At 41.5% G+C, this 21,978-nt stretch overlaps 1 protein-coding gene across 1 annotated transcript; it reads right to left on the bottom strand.

Moving 5' to 3' along the window:
- Positions 1–1,639: 1,639 nt before the first annotated feature.
- LOC126366436 (uncharacterized) lies at positions 1,640–7,288 on the bottom strand. The gene has a single exon (XM_050009544.1). It carries the CDS (start codon positions 7,286–7,288, stop codon positions 1,640–1,642), a length of 5,649 nt encoding a protein of 1,882 aa, XP_049865501.1.
- Positions 7,289–21,978: the final 14,690 nt, after the last annotated feature.

The following is a 21,978-nucleotide window of genomic DNA, read 5'->3' as shown; positions in this document are numbered from 1 at the left end:
ATATGTTTCTTTAACACTAACGATAACGGTACCCATTCAGCTTAATACGAAAGAGACGGGACATGTTACATGTTATAAGAGGTATAATAACGTACGTAAACTAACATTACATATGTTGTCCCTTAGGATCAACGGTACCAAATCATAATTAAGTAGTTTGTATAGTATACAGGGTGTTAGTGACATCGTAACGAATACTCAGAGGGATGATTCAGACCATGATTCTGAGTTAATATCAATTGGAATTTTCCGTCGCAAAATTCATGTTATTTTTTTAGTTTTTTGAAATTATTTTCAATTCTATAGTTTTGCGATGGAAAATTCCACTTGATATTAACTCAGAATAATCAGCGGAATCATCCCTCTCAGTATTCGTTACGATGTCACTTACACCCCATACAAGTACATACAGTAGCCATACAAGTAGATATGGGTGTTAGTGACACTGTAACGAATACTGAAGGGGATGATTCAGACCATGATTCTGAGTCGATATCAAGTGGAATTTCCTGTCGGAGAAGTCATGAAAATTTTAGAGCTTATTTAAATTATTTTCCGTTCCATACTTTTGCGACGGAAAATTCCACTTGATATCAACTCAGAATCATGGCCTGAATCATCCCTCAAAGTTTTTGTACGGGACTGTAAACCGCACGCTATGTTCTATGGGATGCTGGTTCTAAATAAAAACAACTATTTAAGATTCATTTCTGTACAGTTGTGTCTGTACCTAAGCTATGTTGTGTAAGGTCCTATTGCGACCTTCCTAAAAATAAACCTCGAGTTGCGAGGTGTGCGAATTGTGTGTGTTTTCGACGCCGTCTCGCCCTAGTCATATACGATTTTACGGTTCGCAACTAGTGGGCCTTGCGCGCATTAAGACGAGACGGCGCCGCGAATGAGGTGAGTGTAATTTATTGGAACAAAAATAATAATATCACATACAATCGTTATCACAATATTTTCTTAACTATACTTATTTAACTATCTATATCTTTATTTCAAAATCTAAGTTATTTACAATAATTTGTTAAACTATGAGATCGTTCTGGGCGTCGTCCGGCACATTCCTCCCGCCGTATGTTGACGGCGCTGGAGTCTACGTCGACATACTCCTTCTTCTGTTGTGCGGGCGGCGTCCCTCTACTCCTTCTTCAAGCTCCCATGTGCATGGAGGGTGGCATTTGCGAGCCTCTGCTCCGAATTTCTTGTGGTAGTAGCAGATTGTCGCGTCGGAAGTGAAGTAGTCCCGAGAATATGGAGAGCCTCGAAGTTGGCTCGCTCTCAGGTAGATGATCTCCCTCTCCAATTGTTCTATTTTCCGTTGGAGATCGCGTAGAAAATTCGTCGATTCTGTTTGCGTCGCGCGGGAGCGGACGCGAGGGCCGAGGTAGCGGCGCGGCGGCGGGGGGGCGGAGCGAATTCGGACGGCCTCTTCTGTTGTTTTCTTGGCCGCTTCGATTGTTTTCCCCAGCGTCTTCATGTTTTGCTCCACCACTCGCGCCGCCTCTTCGAAGGTTGTATCAGGCTCCATGCTGTGATTGGTTGAAGCGGTTACTTGTTGAGCGGAGATGTTACTCGTGCCGTGGCTGAGCGAGTTGTGTGGCGGCTCGGCGCCATTTTTTTCTTATATAGAGAATTATTGGTTCGCGATTGGTGGGGGTTGCGGGGAGTAGAGAACCAATAATTTCTTGACGGGTCTTCTAAGTGTCCCCCCCTTCGTCTTGACATCGACGACTCGTACTATGTTGTCCGTTCCAGGGTAGGTAGCGGTGATTATTCCGCGGGGCCATACGTTTCGTGGTAGCGTGTTGTCGGTAATGAGCACGACGTCACCCATTTTTACTGTTCCTTCGCCGTGTGGCTCCCGCCGGTTTTGGAGCTCGGGGAGGTACTCTCGCATCCAACGAGTCCAGAATAGGTCGGCGAGTCGTTGAGAGGCTCTCCACTGGGTTCTGTTGGATAAGTCGCTGTCATCGAAAGTGCCCGGCGGGCCCTCGCGGGCAGTGCCGCCGAGCAAAAAATGGTTCGGAGTGAGTGCTTCTGGGTCCGCGGGGTCCACGGAGACGTGTGTGAGTGGACGGCTGTTGACCGTGTATTCCACTTCGGCGAGTAAGGTGTGTAGGACCTCTTCGGACGGGCTCGTTCGTTCTAGTACGGTGTATAGAGCCGTTTTCACACTCCGCACGAGACGTTCCCATGCTCCGCCCATGAAGGGGGCGGCGGGGGGTATGAAACGCCAGCTGATTTTTCTGTGTGTGGCTTCTTCTTCTGTCGCTCTGTCTATAGTTTTGCGAAGCTCCTTGTCGGCGCCTTGTAGATTCGTCCCATTGTCGGACCAAATTTCTGTAGGGCACCCACGGCGCGCGATCATGCGTCGTAGTGCCATAATCGCCGAATCTGTCGTTAGTGAGGCGGCGATTTCTAGGTGTACGGCGCGTGTTGTGAGGCACGTGAACAGTGCGACGTACCTCTTTTGTGTCCCTCTGCCCACTGTGACCGTGAGGGGGCCGAAGTAATCAAGCCCAGTGTATGTGAAAGGGCGTTGATGGTGCGCTAGTCGGGTCGGCGGGTGGTTACCCGTCGGTGGTCGCGGTGGTGTCGACCGTCGTATGCGGCAGGGCAGACATCTATGTATGAGCATGCGTGCGATTGGACGCAAGCGTAGGATCCAATAGTACTGGCGGCATTCGTTGATCGTAGCTTCGACGCTCGCGTGATGTAGGCGTCGATGTATGTACTCCACGTATAGTTTTGTTACGTGGTTGTCGCCGTCGATGACCGCCGGCGCTCGTGTCTGTGGTGTTATGTCCGTCGCCGCGTTTATACGTGATTTAAGTTGAATCACGCCGTTGACTAGTTCGACCGCGATAGGACGTAGTCGGCTCGAATGGGGTATGTTGCCCCCTTTCTGCAGAGTGTCTATTTCGCTCTCGAACGACTGTTGTTGACTGGCGCGCACTAGGAGGGCTTCGGCCTCCTTGCTATATCGGGCATCTAGTGGGATGAATTTTCTGTAGCTGTCGTCCCTCTGTTTTGTAGGCCGGGGCGTGGCGGTTCTATATTTTCGCCCCCATGTGCTGTCTGTTTCTCTGACTTTCGCCGTACGTTTGTAGTTGACTTTCTCGTCAGCGCTGCGGCGGCATAGAGCTATAAACTGAAGGACGCGAGCGGTGGCTCGCAGTAGGCGTTCCCATTTCGAAAATCTATTACTGTCCGGGAGCGCTGTTGTTAGTGTCGTTGTGGTGACACTTCTGTGTGTTGTATAGTGCAGTCTCTCTTCGCCGGTGTTTTCTATATGTGGTGGCTTCTCCGCAGGCCACGTAGTTGGGTCGTCACGTAAGAATTCCGGGCCTCTGAACCATCTGTGTTGTACATCGAAGTCACTTGGTACATCGCGGGTCGCGTCGTCGGCGACGTTGAGTTTAGTTGGAACCCAACGCCACTCGTTTAGCTTGCTGACCTCCTCTATTGCCGCGATTCGATGTGCGACATACGGTTTGTACGAGCGAGCGCCCGTTTTTAGCCAGGTGAGTACTGTGCGGCTATCGGACCAATACGTGACTGACGATGGTTTTCGATCGTGTTCTTCTATTACAGTCGCGGCCATACGACTGCCCATGACGGCCGCTTGTAGTTCGAGGCGTGGGATTGACGTGACTTTGAGCGGTGCGACTTTGGCCTTCCCCAAGACCAGTGATGTAGTCACGTGTCCCTCCGGCGACTGTATGCGCCAGTATAACGCGGCGGCGAAGGCTGTTTCACTAGCGTCGACGAAAACATGTAGTTGCATGTTACTAGCGTCGCTGTAATGTAAGTGACATCTGGGTATCGCGACGTGGGTTAGCTTCTTGAGATGTTCTATCCACTCCGTCCATTGTGCGGCGAGGTCAGTGTCGATCGGCTGGTCCCATTCGATGTTTCTTCTCCATACTTCTTGAAGGAGTTGTTTCGCCTTAGATGTGACAGGCGAAGCGAGACCGAGAGGGTCGAACAATGACATGACTATTTTGAGCGCCTCACGCTTGGTGGGTTGTTTTCTGTTTAGCACGTCTTGTGGCAGACGTGCTAGGTCGAGGTTGAAGGCTAACTCGTCGCTGTACGGCTTCCAGATGAGACCTAGTATCCGTTCGGTCTTCGTGTTTTCGTCGAGTGAGACTGACTGAGTTGTCGTCGATGGCTCCGAGAGTGCTGTGAGAACCTCCTGCGAGTTTGAGGTCCATTGTCGTAGCTCGTAGTGTGCTTCGCTGTGTATCTCGCGTACTCTGTTCGACGTAGCTACGGCCTGTTCTATTGTCTCGAAGCTCTGTAGATAGTCATCGACGTAGTGATTGCGGACTATTGCGTCGTACGCGTCCGGGTCTGTGACTTTGTACCGCTCGGCGTTGCTATTCTTTATGTAGATTGCTGTCGCAGGTGATGACTTTGCTCCGAAGATGAGTGATGTCATGCGATACTCTCGGGGAGTCGTGTCGCCTCTATTGTCGCCTCGCCAGAGGTAGCGGAGGGCGTCCCGATCTTGTTCACGTATCTTGACTTGCATGAACATTTCCTTGATGTCGGCGGACACAGCGTACTTGTGCTGGCGGAGGCGCATGAGTACCCCCGGTAGAGACTGTAGTAAGTCGGGACCGGTGAGCAGGTAGTCGTTGAGTGATACACCTTGCGTTTTAGCTGCGGCATCGTGTACGACGCGTACTTTTCCCGGTTTCATTGCGTTGAGAACGGGGAAATGAGGTAAGTACCAAGTTCTATTGGCTGTTTTGGTACTCGGAGCGGGCTCGGCATAGCCCTTTTCTATAAGCGCTTCCATCTGTTCGTTGTATTTCTGTTTAAGTAGTGGATCTTTATCTATCTTTTTTTCTGTAGACAGTAGGCGGTTGTACGCGTTATTGTAGTTGTCGGGCATAGACGCGTTGTCTGTGTGCCACAGTAGCGACGTTATGTAACGACCGTCGTCGCTACGTGTAGTGCGTTCGGCGAGTATGTTGAGCGCACGCTGTTCGGGGTCGCTTTGTGGCCTTTTCTGTTCTATAGCGAGAGACTCGATGGCGAAGTACTGACGAAGTTGTTCGTCCATACTATCTTCGGGTGTGGGTGCGGTAATGTAGTTGATTCGATGTCCTATAGTGCGCGTGTGTGCGCCGTGTAGCACCCAGCCGAGAGGGGTGAGGGAGGCGACCGGTTGATGCCGCGCCCCTCTTCTTGTTTCGGTGGCGAGGAGTAGCTCCCAGTTGTCCTGTCCTATTAGTATCTTCGGTGTCGCCTCGTAGACTAGTTGTAGAGCGATGTCGGACAAGTGGTGGCACTCGGTGAGGTCGTCGTTTTCGATGCGTTGCGGTGAGAGCTGTAGGTTTTCTATCGTCCGGGCATGCGTGTCGAAGGTGTTAGTCGCCCCGTGTAGCGTGAGTGTTACACGCTGTGATTTCCTGACTCCTATGTCGGTTGAGAGGGCTTCTATGCGTAGCGGGTCGCTCGGTCCCTTTATGCCGACTTGGTTGGTGATATCGGCGTCGACTAGGGTGACTGTGGACCCGTCGTCGAGTAAGGCGAAGGTGTCGACATCGCCTTGTGGACCGGAGACTTTGACAGGGAGGATTTTTAAGAAGGTGTGAGTTCTTCTCGTCGTCCATGCCGTGCTGACTGTTTCTGTTTTCTCTTCGGGGACCTCTCTTTTCAGGAAATGTAGCATAGGGTGATGAGTGCGGTTGCACTGGTTGGTGTTGCATGTTCGGGCTTTGCACTCATGTTTGAGAGTGCGTCGAGTGAGGCATCGAAAACATAGTGACTTGTTTTTTGCCATTTCCCATCGTTTGTCTGTGTTCGCGTCGGTGAATTGTTGACATTTTACCGCCGTGTGTCCCGTCTTGTCGCATACGGGGCACGCTGTCTTATCCTTTTCCGTCGTGGAGTAAGTACGCTGTTGTGTCTGTTTTCGAATTTGGACGGCGCCGGGTGCTGTCCGCTGTGTTTGTGATGAAGCTGTGTCGCGCTCTGGTTGCGCGTACGGTCCACAGCGTTCAGCCTCGCGTTCGAGGAACCTTGCGAGTTTCAGTAGGTCGGCGTCGTCTTCTGATTGCTCAGCCGCGAAGTCGTACCATCTATAGCGTATTGTCGGTGTCAGTTTGTCTATAGTGAGCTTAGTTATCTCGGGGTTATACAGGTACTGTTGTTTTCGGAGGGCGCGTAGTGTGGCCACAATGTTGTTTACCCTCGTCGCAAATACGCATACTTCTTTGGCTGAGTCGCTGAGGCGCGGTAGAGCTCGGAGGCGGTCGAGCTCGGTGTGAGCTATAGCGTCGGGGCGGCCGAATCGAAGCTGTAGTGTCTTCATTACGTCGGTGGGGTTCGCGTTGTACATGAGAAGACTTTCAACCGTTTCTTTCGCCATTCCCTTCAGGCTCTTCCGCAGGCGTACTAAGTTCTCCTGGTCGGAGTAGGATGGAGCTGTCGCTGTGTAGGCTGCGTAGAAAGACAGCCATTCTGTGTGAGATCCACTGTATGTTGGAAGCTCGAAGGTGCTGCGCGGTGTGGGACACGCTGATCGCGCAGCTAACGTGATCGCTTGTGCTAACTGTGTAATTTCTATCGATGGTTGTTTGGCGATCACATGTTCTCCCGCCGTGACGGGAGTTGAGATGCATCCACCTTGTGTAGTGGGTGCCGCTATGCTGTGTTTTGCCCCCTTGTTTATAGGTGTCGCGTGACTGTGTTGAGTTTGCGACGGTTTTTCTTCTACTGTGGTTCTGTATTCACCCGTTATAGTTAAGGGTGCTATGTTGGTGGGCAGCGGGGGGGCCAGCGTTGAGTGCTGGTCCACCCACGTCTTTGTGCGTGTGCGTACGTCGCTCACACTTGCTATCTCTATGTCTGTGTCGTCGTCGGATTCTTCGGCTAACGTAGCGATGCGTGCTGCTGCCAGTTCGACTTCTTTTTTCAGGAGTTCCTCTTTTGCTTTAAGTAAGGCTAGGCGTCGTTTCTTTGAAGCTGTAGAGTGTGGCGCTGATGGGGCTCTGACCACCGATCCAGGTCGTAACGTCTCGTTCTGTACGCTATCTTCTGTGTTGGATTCCCCCGTAGTCCTATCTGTATCGTCTGTTGTGCCCGTCGTCGTCGTTGTGGTGCCCGAGCTGGTCCCAGTGGTAGTAGATGTTTCGGTACTACCACCACCAGGCTGTTCTGTAACCAGCGGGGCTGCTGTATCTATTCTATCTGTGACGGCGGCGGCCGCGACTGCGGGAGTTGCTGTGTTGGTGACCGGTGGGTCTTCTGTTGATGGCCGTTCCATCTCTGTCGACTTCATACTCCTGGTTTTCATACTGTGTCGTGTCTGGCTGTTGTCCAGACACTCCTGTATCCCGGCTGTTACCCGGGATTTAACTATACCCGGCTGTTATCCGAGTTGTACTATAGGTTTTCCGACTGTTGTTCGGAACTATGTTTTCGATATCCGACTGTTATTCGGAATCTTCTATGTTCTATCCGGCTGTAATCCGGCTCGAAGGACCAATGTACGGGACTGTAAACCGCACGCTATGTTCTATGGGATGCTGGTTCTAAATAAAAACAACTATTTAAGATTCATTTCTGTACAGTTGTGTCTGTACCTAAGCTATGTTGTGTAAGGTCCTATTGCGACCTTCCTAAAAATAAACCTCGAGTTGCGAGGTGTGCGAATTGTGTGTGTTTTCGACGCCGTCTCGCCCTAGTCATATACGATTTTACGGTTCGCAACTAGTGGGCCTTGCGCGCATTAAGACGAGACGGCGCCGCGAATGAGGTGAGTGTAATTTATTGGAACAAAAATAATAATATCACATACAATCGTTATCACAATATTTTCTTAACTATACTTATTTAACTATCTATATCTTTATTTCAAAATCTAAGTTATTTACAATAATTTGTTAAACTATGAGATCGTTCTGGGCGTCGTCCGGCACAGTTTTCGTTCCGATGTCACTAACACCCTGTAGATAAGATAACAACAACAATAACACAACAGAACAAAGGAAACAGAAATTACAGATAAAATGTTTTACTAGCTCAGCATAGAACTCTGAACACCCAGGGTCAATAAAGCGCAAATTTCCAGCTGCACCCTAAAAAATAAAAATAAACAACTTAAAAATGACATGTAAGTAATCATCAACTCATAATCATAGCTTGAATCATCCCTCTAAGTTTTCGTTACGATGTTACTAACACTCTGTATATATGATTATATAACAAAAGATTAATGTATACATACATAAACTCATTTACGTTTCGTATTAATGTTTTAGCTACAAACCTGGTTCGCTTGAATATTTTTTCATTTCATAATAAATATTACATTTGCAACTCATTTAAAAGTTACTCTTGTAAAAGCTTATCCGAAATATAATCTGAAACCTTTTAGAGTTAATAAAGTTGAATATAGAGTTTACATTTAGACCTTCATCAAAATGGACAGACGTGGAAAAGGGAAGACACGGGCAAGAAAACAAATCTTTGACTGTTTCAGCACTGTGAAGCTGTGAAGTTAGCGAGAAAATTCAAGTTCTGACAAATACCTAACATTTTCCAGTCACTGAATCTCGGGAAGTTTATGCGGATCGCCGAGTTATTTAAGAGGTTATATCATATCTTCTTGGATTTATGTGGATTCCCGGCTGAAAATAAATATGTACTTATTTGCAGCATGTATATATAGATGATAACGTAGAAATATTGAACATGGTCACGCATTATGGATTCTCGAGAATCTGTGACTAGGATTCTTCGTATTTTACATACAATCAATGTGTTGAGCAGAGCCACAAATAATCAGAGCCAATTTGCAACCACTGTTGATAAGAAGTCCTAAGATGGATATGATGAGCCTCATGGTGCGAAGGGATCAACCTATCGCCCATAATTGAATTGACCTTGTGTTTTGAATGCATAAATAAATGAAGTAAACACGCCGTGACCCCTAATAGGGTGAGTGGAGCGACCTATGATCCGAAGTAGATGTGATGAACCGTATGGGGATCATCAGCCTATCGCCGATGAAATAGATCCGACTTTTAGATCATGCTAAACTTTACTATCAGTTCAAAATCTCTAATTAAAAAATCACCCCGATAATATCACAACCACAGTGTTTACGAATCATATTAAAGCGGCTAACTCACCAGGGGCAGCCCCTGGCCAATAAGTGACTGGTCCGCACCTCATCCTGCGCTTGTATAGGTGTGTGAAGCACCAAGCATGTCACAATGTCTGAAACAGGATGGGTATTTAATGCACCTAGATAATGGTGAATCGTGTTAAGATACGACGTAATTTCGTCTGTAAACAGCTACTGTATAATATGCAGGCATCTTCATAAATCGCTGTGCAGTTGTGATTAACCTGCCTTCGCACCTCCATGCAATTATAGCAATTACGGCCGGAGGAAATTGTTCAATATCCTGGCTGCCCTGGTATATTCTCTATTATCCACCTATAAGGAATAAAGTATGCAGATACCTAGCACTATATGATTGGTAAGCTTTGTCATAAAGTTACTTTATTATACAAGGGTATTTTTAAAATTATTTTCAGCTCTATAATTTTGAGACGGAAAATTCCACTTGATGTCAACTCAGAATCATAGTCTGAATCATCCCCTTAAAGTTTTCGTTACGATGTCACTAAAATCCTGTCTGTATATATTCAAACATAGCGGTTAGACACATAACCCTCCTTTTTGCTTCGCCGCAGTCCAGTAAAGAAGAGGACTTTTTGGACACAAACCACCTACCTGCTTATACAAATTGTAAAGCTGCTTAGGATTTGAATAGATTCCATATTAAATTATTTTAGGTATTCTTTAATATATTTCTTTCCATGACATATAAAATTTTCGCGGTTCTGTGCGTACTCCGGCCGGCGTCCAGGTCGTCACGCCATCTCTTTAGAGGTCTACCACGACGCCTGTATCCGTCATGAGGCACCCAATGCGTGACGATCCGTGCCCACCGCTCAGGGTGCATGCGACAAACATGTCCGGCCCAATCCCATTTGAGTCTGGCGGCTTTTCGTCCCACATCAGCGCTTCGATTTCGAAGAGGAAGGGGAGGCCTTTACCCAGCAGTGGGATCTTGTAGGCTAGATTAGATTAGACATATAACATACCATCACACCTGTATCCTTGAAAGCCATTAAATCGTGGGCAACTACTTTTGGTCTCCTTGTCAATCCCGCTAAATCACAGGCGTTGATCGTGGGTAGCAGTAGACTCAGAAGTATGCTTGACTGGAAGTCTTTTCCTCCGCTTGTCTACGACGGGATCCCTATTGCCTATTCTGAGAAGGCGAAAAATTTGGGGCTTATAATGGATTGTCATATGTCTTGGTCTTCTCATATTAATGAGCTGAGCAAGCGTATGCACTTCACGTTTCACTCTCTCAAGCGTCTCCAATTCTTCCTCCCTTTTCACACCAAGATTATGCTGGCGCAATCTCTCCTGCTCCCGATTCTCGACTACGCGGACGTCTGTTACTTGGATGTAACCGAGGAGCTGCTTAACAAACTCGAGCGTCTTCAAAATTTGGCGATACGTTTCATCTTCGGCTTACGCAAGTATGACCATATTTCTGAGTTTCGTGCGTCGTTAAAATGGCTCCCTATCCGACTTCGCCGTGATGTGCACATCCTTTCCTTCCTTTACAAAATTCTCTATGATCCTGGTACCCCTTCCTATCTACGGTCCCGCTTCCACCTCCTGCCCCCTCCCTCACGTTCTAGGCGTCCATGTATTACTAAGATGCTGGAGATACCTAGGACCAATACCAATTTTGGCTTTCACTCATTTTCCGTCCGTGCAGCCATGCTCTGGAATAGGCTGCCGAGGGTAGTTCAGGAGAGTTCCTCTTACCTAATTTTTAAGAAGAGAGTCAAAGAGCACTTTTTATCCATAGAGTATTCGTAGTCTAAGTATATTGTTATATATATAATAGGTATGTATGTAGGTATAGTATATTTTATATGTGTATATATTTATAGAGGCTTAGGCATATGTTTGTGTATATATATATTTTTAAACGGTTTTATATGTAGATATAATTATTATAATGTATTTAATATATTGCACCTCTTTTTATTCTTCCGCAGTTACTCTAATACTACCTCTGGGTTGGCTGGAAGAGATCTCTCTTAGAGATAAGTCCACCCTTGTAAACGTCCATTTCTTGTTTGTGATGTAACTAGTTGTTAAGTGCAATAAAGTATATAATAAGGATAGGTAGGAAAATAGTTTATACTTACGTCCACTCTTCCCCAGCGATGTTTTCTTTCCAATTTTTATCTCCTCACTTGATTTAAAATCCCATCTAGTCATACCGCCATACGTCGCGGTCGCTCGGTACAAGCATCAAGCCACAACGCACAGGCAGCGATGGTTTTGCCTGATAGACACAGACGTAGTCGGACAATGAACCTGTAATTAGAGCGGATACCACCCACTGCTGAATCTAAACCATAATGTGCAGGAAATTGTACCTATAAGGAAGATAATAGTTTGTCGTTTCAACAATGTTTAATCTACTACGAGTATATCGTATGGCCCCATAGGCAGGGTATATAATATATACTGATTATTCTGAGTTAATATCAAGTGGAATTTTCTATTGCAAAAGTATAGAATATAAAATAAAATAATTAAAAATAAACTAAAAAAGAAAAGACATGAATTTTGCGACGGATTTCACTTGACATTAACTCAGAATAATGGTCTGAATCATCCGCCTGAGTATTCGTTACGATGTCACTAACACAATTTTGAGTCGTGCTATTCTCATTATACATACACGTAATTGTGTGTATTATGTGTGTACATACTGCAAGCATTGGCTTTACTTGATAGACACACAGTTGTAGGCAGACAATGAGTCTGTAATTACACCGGATTCGCAACCAGTGCCGGAGCCTCGCAGTCGCTGTAGGAGCCCATAATAAGCAAGACATACGAAGGGAGCTATACGAGTAAATTTGTACATGTGCAATGGATACTGACAGTGTCTTTTAAAGATCACTTTTGTTTTTCTTCACAATTTATTTCATTTTTAGTTTTATTTAATTGTTTTAGTTTTGTTTAATTTTATTTTAGTTTATATTTTTTTTAATAAATAAATAAAAATAAGTTTATTTCTCACTCACAAATGCAGTAAAACTTAACATAGTATTACTCACAGTGAACATGTTTCTATTGTCAGAGAGACTGGTGTCCATACTAGACGGAATGTCTGTGTTACGGATCACCAGGCTCTCTTCCTCCCTATTTTCCTAGTACATGGCAAGGCATTGTTATAAAAATAGGCTCTTTAAAATTACAGCTATAGGTGTGTGTGTGTGTGTGTGTGTTTTAGCCCTACGACGCGATTCTTTATTGTATGTCTTGTTTATTGTTCTTCTTCTTATCGTGTGGGTTGAGAGGTCCATGACGTTACTCAAGTAACGACTATGTATTTGCATCAGTTAGTAGTAACCGGAACCAATCGCTTACCGTGCCTTCCGAAGCACAGATCATCTTACTTCTTGACAATTAGGTGATCAGCCTGCAATGTCCTAACCAAATTAGGGATCACAAAGAGATTTTTGTGATTTGCCTTACCGAGATTCGAACCCGGGACCTTCGGGTCGTGAGCAAAACGCTCAACCACTGGACCACGAAGGCCGCTGTTTATGGTGTTATGGTATAAATAAATAATTGGAAATACTCGTAATACATTACGATAAAATATCTATCTATCTTCATCTGTGTGAATCTGTTTTGTATGTTGTGTGCAATAAAGTATATTTGATTTGATTTGATTTGATAAAAAAGAAAGACTGATCACCGACTTCACCTTCCCTGTTATCATTATTGCGCTACCGAAGTTCTCAGTTCACTTCACTTCCAACTTCTGTTCAGTTTTCGTCTTAAGGCGACATCTCGAATACCATTATCAATGAAAGGTCAATGACGTGGTCTGTCTCCCTGAAAGTGTTAACATGACTCATGCAAATAATATTATATATTATTGCCTTTTTTTATATTATTATTTTTATTTTATTTTTTATTTTTCTGTTTTAATGCGACGAATGGGTGCCGAGACAAACCTCTGTGGTTTAACGGCATCATTCAAACCATGTATTTAGATTAAGGATATAAAGAAAAAAAAATACTTTAATATTTTTAAGGGTTCCGTGGTATTGTATTTGTACAGTCGCTAAATGTTTATCTATTTTGTTTGTGTGCAATAAAGCATATTTGATTTCTTCTGATTTGAAAAATTATAGTAGACTGTGTTAGACGTGTGACGTTGAAAAAGAATGGAAAAGGCTGTTAGAATATATTAAAGCGACGTTCTAGCTATCACTCGTCGAAAGAGCACTCTCATAGCGTAATTTATTTTAACTCTGATCCTTGACCAAGTGCTGGTAAATCAAACCAAGACAAAGATTTAAAACCTTTTATTAATAAACCACAAGTTGCTTGAAAACGCGCGTAAATGGGTGACTTTTTGCATGTCTCTTAGTAAGTAGTGATAAAGGTATCCTGATGCACTATTGCTGTTGTATGAATCATAACAGAAACGCCACCGAATGGACAATATCTAAATAAATATGTATATAGCTTTATTGTGTCACAGGTTCAGGTTGTGGAAAAATCGTGATTTTATCGTCATAGGTCATGATTACTTTACCAACTACATTTTAAGGTAATCGTAAGTTTTTCCTTTTTCATGATTTCCAGGTTTCATGATTCTAGGTATTTGGGAAGTACCCTACAGGTTAAGATTCCCCTACGAAATATATGATATTTTTCTATATCTTTGGATTACGTTGACATAGAAGACATAGAATTGTTTTTTTTAGGGGTCCACAGACATAAGTATCTATTAGATGTTAGTCTAAACTTGATAATTCCATGTGTTCCCGAGAGGTCTTGATTTGGCAGACACCCGGACAAACGGACAACAAAGTGATCCTATAAAGGATCCGTATTTCCTTTGAGGTTCAGAACCCTAAAAAACAGAGACACTTTTAATAATACACCCAAATTATGCGCTCTATAATGACAATATTTCATCATGCCTGCGTTCGAGAAAAAACTGTAAGTTAGATACCTAAACTCATAGTATTGGCGTCTGGAGCTGGCATAAGTCGTCTTTTATATGGACACCTTACGCATACATTCTGCTCGCATAGGTGTGCAATATGGTAATCCCGGTATGGAAATGGAGTGTTTGTTGGCAGATCGAGGCGTTTATTGCACAAATCTGTCAGCCACCGTCACAAAGGGTACTTGCTCGTATTAGATCATTCGGCACAGGATATTGCCACTAGCATGCTTGCCTGAGCTCTCTATACTTAGGCAACTGCTATAGGTACTATTAGCGATTCAGCGAGAGGCGCATAGGCAATTAATTATTACAATCTTTCTTGTCGATATTATATCATAGGCTCTGCGCAATCTTCGGTCAACCTTTCCGATAAGCGTTGAAGTCAACACACCGTCTTTTACGGGGTCTGCCTCGACTTCTATATTTGTCTGGAGGCACACAGAGTCGAGGAGAGTGGAGAAATCAAGGCGGGGCCAGTGGCGTTTTTGCGTTTTTGCGGTTTTGTGGTGACACTGGCTAGACAAATTATAAGTCGAAACGGCAGACTAGGAACGAACTATTGACGTATAATGACCAGTAAATCAGAATCACGAGGTAATTTTGTTCGTTATTGTTAACAAGGATAAGACTAAATAACATTCCCGTTTTCAGTAACTTGAAATTTTGGACAGTAAAATCCTTGTGTAATTAATAACACTGTCACAGTTCATGTTAAGCTTATTAAATTAGTGTGCTTATAGACTTTTTTAATCCGTCCATTTGAAAAATTAAGCATAGCAAGATAGTAGAACGACAATATAACAACAAATATTTTTGCGGCTCGGTAAAGCATTTTCTTTAATAAGGAGGAGTAACGAAAATTTCCGGTAGCTTTTCTTCTATCGTGTGGGCTATAAGATGGATTACTGACTTCATCTACCCTGGTTTTAGGATTATTTTTGAGCCGCTAATTTGAACCCGGGAGCTCTGGATTGTGAGCCCAAAGCTCAGTCACTGGACCACAAGGCCGTCCGATAGCTAATTTCCGTACTTTGTGGGCATATCCAGCTTTGATAATGTTTGCTACAATGATTCCGATCTATGGTAACGACCATCGTTCAGCTAAATCAGACATAAACACTTGACAAATGAGTTGTTTCTTCTATAAACCACATTCAGACATCGTGATGGTATTTATGTTCAATATTCAAATCCAAAACGGTGAATGGGGTGAGTCAGATCAAAGCCAATTAGTGGCATGTAAAGGTTCCATACATCTCCGCTCGACGATTAACTCAACCAATTATTTTCTCGTCAACTCTTAACTCATCTATTTGCTATTTAACCCTCAATCGGAGTCGCTGCTTGCTAGCAGTCGGACATTTGCCTAATACTTGACTTCAATCCACTCCGATTTAATTGGACGAAGCTTCCATTTTATACACTCACACTGTTTCATAAAAATAGGAGTTATATTGAAAATCTGATGAAAAAATAAGTATCCTTTTATGTAAGTCAATCAAATCACGAGAAGAGGTACTTTAATAAAAAATTCAATTAATAAAAAAATATTTTAAAACTTTCCGTCTACTTCGCTGATAAATATTATCTAATTGCTAATTAGTTAGGACCAATTAGACAAAAAAGAGCTTGTTACCTATAATCTTGATTTTTGTCAGCCAGTTTAAGGCATTTTTTTATTATCAATAAACCAGCAATTTTTTAAGTGCCCTACTTCGTGACGCGAAAAAAAAATATCGGTTTTTTGGCCTTATTATATTTTATGTAGTTAGAATTATAGAAAACAAAAAGAAACTTCTTTTATTTATTTATTTATTTGACAACAATAAAACAGATACAAGGAACATACAAAGTAAACAGGCAGTACAGGTAAGCTTATCTATAAACAAAGAGATTTCTTCCAGCTGATTTACGTGACGAGAGAGATATTCAATGTATAATATTATAGAGATAGACATACATACGCGTACAAATTACTTAGAAATTACTTATTCTTTTTCATAAAAATTACAGGGTTTTTAATACTAAAAAACAATCGGAGAAAATTTCCCTACGAACTAGTAATCCGTCTAGCCGCAGTATTGATTTCAATTGAAACCGAGCTGTAGCTTTGAATCTCCTTTATGAAATCAAAATTGAAATAGAAATCCGATTAAGGAATAAAATACACGGATCAATTTACGTAGGGAGTTAGCGGTCAGGCGTAATCTATTCAAAAACTTCCCAGTCCCCTTCGACTATTCCTTTAATAATGGCCAATAATTGCTCCTTCAGGTGTGCTTGAAGTTTTCCGTCCTATAAATGGATTAATGTAACGAAAGGGACGCGATCCGGTATGAAATATCACTGTTTCCATATCATTTCAACAGTCAACACGGTAAAAAGATCTTAAAACCTACCTAAGTAATGAAAAATAATATAATAAACAATAGTATAAATATACAAAAGGAGCTGTTTAAAGAAATAAATATAATGACGGTCGCAACTCAATATAATATTTATGAAAACATTATGTATGTATGTAAAAATGTATCTCTCCTTCCGAGAAACTGTGAGCTAGAAAAAAATTGTTATTCAAAATTCTAGATTAAGTAAATTAAATTCATCTTTTTGGGGTTATGTATACGTTTTTACAATAAAATACCAGATAATATTTTAAATCTGTCAGAAAATAAATGTAAAGCTCATGTGAAGCTTACTTTATTTAAAAAACCTTTAAAGATTAATGATTACCTAAATGATAAAAATGTCTGGTATTGAATGTTTTCTTCTAGTTATTAAATAACTTGTAATGTACTTATACCCTCATTGATTTAAAAGATGTGTTGCTGTTGCAGTTTCTTGACCTTGCGAAATGACGTAAATTCAAAAATGTTACATTGACCTTCAACAAGTTTATCCATGATAATTACATTAAATAATTGATTCTGATTTCTGAACATAATACAGGCAAATCCACAATTATTCACGTCATAAAAACGTAGATGATACGGACCATTATTACTCCTAACCAGCTTAAGTTAGCGGCACTGACATTCTATGACAATTAGACTCACATTCGCATGTTTTTCTAAAAACGCTTCCCAACCGTGTTCTAAATACGTATCGGTAATTAAGTTAAAAAAGTTATGTAGATAGTATAGAATAAAAATACTCTTTATTTGCCTTTGAAAAGGGTACATTCGAAAGGGTATAAGTTCGTTCCCTCAAATTAAGATGTTATCGCTGTTCAAATAAAATGCAATATCGGTTGTACAGTGTCGTTACACGCCGTCGCTTGTGACAACATGCGCCGCGGACATTTTATTTACAGAGATTGGTTGTCTATTTGTTATACGAGGTCTATAGTTAGGTTATAAACGTTTAATTCTGGTTATTCCAGGTTTAATACGAGTAACGCCTAATAATTGCTCCTTCAGATGTATTTGAAGTTTCGCCGACCCCTCCTAAAATGAATGATTGTAACTAAGTACTTATTGGGGTGGAACAGAAGAAATTTATCTCTAAAGTTACGTCAAGCGAGAGTTTCCCTAAAAAGTTAAGTGATACAAAAGCTGTAATGAGCTTGAAAAATAAATGAACAATTGATATCTGAGTTTCAATGGAATTCGTTCAAACAAAAGAACCAACACATTGTACTTTTTAGGATTCCATTTCTCTCGCTTCTTTGTATACAGGGTGTTAGTGACATCGTAACCAAAACTTCGAGGGATCATTCAGACCATGATTCTGAGTAGTTATCAAGTGGAATTATAGAACTGGAAATAATAATAAAAAAAAAACACAAAATGCATCATGAATTTTCCGACAGCAACTTTCATTTGATATCAACTCAGAATCATGGTCTGACTCATGCCCCTCAGTATTTGTTACGGTGTCACTAACACCCATACGCACATGTATGTACGTACTTGTACGGGGTGTATTCTGTACTCAGAATAATGGGATTCAACTTATTATTCTGAGTTAATATCAAGTGGATTTTTCGTAAAAATATAGAATTGAAGATAAGTAATGTAAAATAATACAAAAATATCATGAATTTTGCGACGGAAAGTTTGACTTGATATTAGCTCAGAATCATGGTCTGAATCATCAGTCTCAGTATTCGTTACGATGTCACTAACACCCTATATTTGACAATTATTTACTTTGATTTTATTTTATGAGTATTGAACAACAGGCTATTCATTAATAAAGTGAACTGTGTTTGTTACTGTTAACAAAGGTTCCAAAACAATAGCCAAAATGAAGTCTTTAAAACAATAAACATCGGACTTCGAAACTGAATGTAAAACACTGTAGTAAGTAGGTACTTACATTAAAACAGGCTAAATTTCAAATTATCCCACTAAAACTACATTAGAATGTGGGCCGAGACTTCCGTTATCCACACGCCTCGTGGGAGGGTAAATGAAACAACTGTAGCCCGTATTTGCCGTACGATTCGATTCCACGGCGTCCAATAGAGTTTGAATCGGCAGAGTGTTCCGTACATCCGGACGGGCGCTAATATCCGGCGAGGAATGTTTATAGTCAACAAACGACTTAGAGCAAACAGACCCGTGTGCCCCCAGCCTAACTCTAACTCACTCGTCTAATTGTTTGCTAGACCAACTTTTACTACAAATCGCTGCTGATATTCTATCTACGAGTTATCCTTACACGCTAAATGAAGGTTAATTTGTTTGTCCATCTGACAAAAGTTTTTGTTTCTCAAAAAGAAAGATTATTTTGGGGATACGAGAAACAGATTTCATTATTATGTTATGTACCTATTTGGCCTTATTTTTCTATTTTCGTCTATATTTGGAACTATTTGTGTTTTTGTACAAGTACCTACTTTTATTTTATTCTTATTAATACAAATGTTTCTCATTGTTATCGAAACGAAATATGTATCTGATTTTGGGTTTAGTCATCCCCCTAGCATTATCCCGTTTCTACAGGGTCCGCTTACCAACCCTGACAATTTGACAGGTCCGGTTATTTACGGAAGCGACTGTCTGTGGTAGGAAGGTCAGTACCTACCCGCGAAGGGAAAACCAGCCCAATACAGGTTAGGTCACATACCTCCGAAAATGCATTTCTCGGGAATGTGGGTTTCATCACGATGTTTTGTATCAACTATACATAATATATACCTTTTGTTGTTATGAAACATATTTCTTAAAGGTTGAAATAAAATACCTACTAACTCGAGTCGCTCAACATTTCCTGCAATGAGAAACCTATCAAACATCGAGGGATCACAACTTATTACAGTAACAAATGAACCGATAACAGACTTGTACGTTTCTTGAGCCACACGTCCGACATAAATTGATCCGTAGATGTGTGAGACTTGGCCATTTTACACTGAAATTTGTTAGCGAGTAGGCAAGAGGGGAGTTCTAGTTATGATGGAGTCTTTGCCGTAGGAAAATTCATACAACCACGGGCGCCTTCCGCGTCGTTCGTTGTTATGTTGAGGAAATGGACCCGAGTCCCAAACGGAAAAGCGAAGTGAAGACTCCGTGTTTTGCTGGTAACGCTGCTTTCATTGCGGTGGATGTGTAAACAAGGAATATGGAGACATATGAACGCTCAGACTACAAAACTTGTATTCTTACGAATACTGTGGAAAAATCGTATAGAACATAATGTAAGCAGAATATAACTCACCTGTCTGCTGATACTAAGTTTATATTGTATATTTTAAGTAGGGAGCATTTTAGACATTTTACAGTTACCTTTTTGTCGAAACTCAATGAAGCTGGGAAGCGACTACGTAGTGCTTATTTAAGTTAGAAAAGTTATACGCCACTGCCAAAACGAAGCCAATTTGGCAGGCAACTTAGAACTCAATAGGAAATGTAGGTTAAGTTAGGTTAGGTTAAGCTTCGGCAGACATACAGGAGTAGAGGTTTCATTTACTTAAGAAGATAGGAAGCTCTCGCTTGTAAGTACTACATACATACATAAAGTCACGCTTTCCCACCGGGGTAAGCAGAGACTATGGAATTCCATTTGCATCGATCCTGACACACTCCTCTTGCTTCCTCCACATTCATCAATTGTTCCATACACGCACGGTTCATAGTAGATCGTACTAAACCTTTTCTAAGGACTCTCCAGTTTGCTCAATTGTCATTAAGTACTAAGTTTAAGTATACACGTGAATAGACGGTAAAAGTGAAGCGCCAATTCGTTCATTTCGCAGTCTTTGAAGGTCCCTTCTCATTTATCTTAGTTGTGTGTAACAGTTGGTCACTGCAAATCAGACAGTAGGCTGCGATTTGACGCCCATTACATAATTATAAATAATTATTAACATACATACCTACATTCTCGATATAAATGTATGTCAATCGCAACAGCTGTATGTCACAAAATAGCGCATTAGTCGAAGCTTTGTTTTGCTGATTTATTTCCTTCGTTTGTGTATTCATGTCGGAGGTAAAAGAAATTATTGTTTGCTGGTCTGTTTATACAGTGTCATTCGTTCATTCCCTACTATTTCAATCAACGGGAAACGTTCAGAGAAGTTTTTACTTTGCGGAAACTTTACTCTGCTTTTTGTTTCGACCTCCAAAAACTCTTTTGTTTCACTGTTCAGTCTTTTGTTCCAAAAGTAATTTAGATTTCGTTGCGTCAACATACAAATGTTTCTTGCTACAAAATTTCCAATGAAGTATACGAGCTGAGTCCTCGCCAGATAGTTTGGAAGTCAAACAATATCTTTAGAGAAATGAGCCAAGTTTCAATACGTATCACGACATTCGCTCCGTAGCTATTTTTTCCAGAACTTTCTATTGAGTATACAGATCCAACTTTCCGAACAAGAACTCTTACTGATTTCGTTTATTTTTAGACGGGAAATATCACTTCTGCAGATTATACTAGGTCTCTTGCAGCTAAGAGCTCGATACTGAAACTTTTCTTTCACTTCGTCTCGAGACTTATGTCAGCAGATGCACAAACTTTATTTCTTGTGACCTAAATTATGTAATTAATATTCATTTTTAACTAAATATAAATAAACCATTCTGGTAACAAAAACTCAATATAAAATATCTATTTCTGCAAAACATGTATGCATGCATTCTTACTAGTACATAATATTGTTGTTATTATTATTGTTATTGTCAATTGAAACATTCTTAAAGTTTTTTTAATTATACTAACACAATGCATTGGACAAGCGTGGTGGAGTATGCTCCGTACTCCCTCCGGTTGATTGAGGGGAGGCCTGTGCCCAGCAGTGGGACGTATACAGGCTGCTTATATTATGTTATGTTATGTAACACAATAATAAAAAGAATATTTATTCGTTAAGTACCTAACCGTGATTTTCTGATTTTAGCAATAAGTTGTGTAGAAAAAACAATATGTTAATAAATAGACCAAAAACTTATGGTATTAATAAACTAATCTCAGTTTCCGGACTGCCCTCAAGATCATGTTCTTATCTAAACACACAGTGGTCTCAGCTGAGATTAGCTTATTAATACCACCCTTAAACCTAAAGGACCAATATATGTAACTAAAATGTTGAATAAAATATTATTACGAACCACTGACGACACGAAGTAAATTTTCTATGACGAAACGAACGATGAATTTCTTCTTATGATGATTTTAGTTTTCTTATTATTAATTTCTTCTTACGACGAATTATTTATTATAGGAAACCAATCCGTTTTCTATTTTTCTTTATCTTCACTTTTCTATATGTATATAAAAATGTGTAAATATGTAAATAGCTTGTAAATAATTGTAAATAGGACTAACTTCTTATTTCTTATTGTTTCGTAATTACACGAATGTCTTCACGGCGACGATGACACGATGGTTTTTGTAAACTCCGACGATATTGCGGGTT

This window comes from Pectinophora gossypiella, chromosome 4 (genome assembly GCF_024362695.1).
Source record: "Pectinophora gossypiella chromosome 4, ilPecGoss1.1, whole genome shotgun sequence".
In the NCBI taxonomy this organism is placed as follows: Eukaryota; Metazoa; Arthropoda; class Insecta; order Lepidoptera; family Gelechiidae; genus Pectinophora; species Pectinophora gossypiella.
This window is presented reverse-complemented; position numbering and strand designations above follow the sequence as displayed.

Coding starts and splice junctions, on each gene's coding strand:
- LOC126366436 (XM_050009544.1), bottom strand. CDS start 7,288: ATGGAACGGCCATCAACAGAAGACCCACCGGTCACCAACACAGCAACT.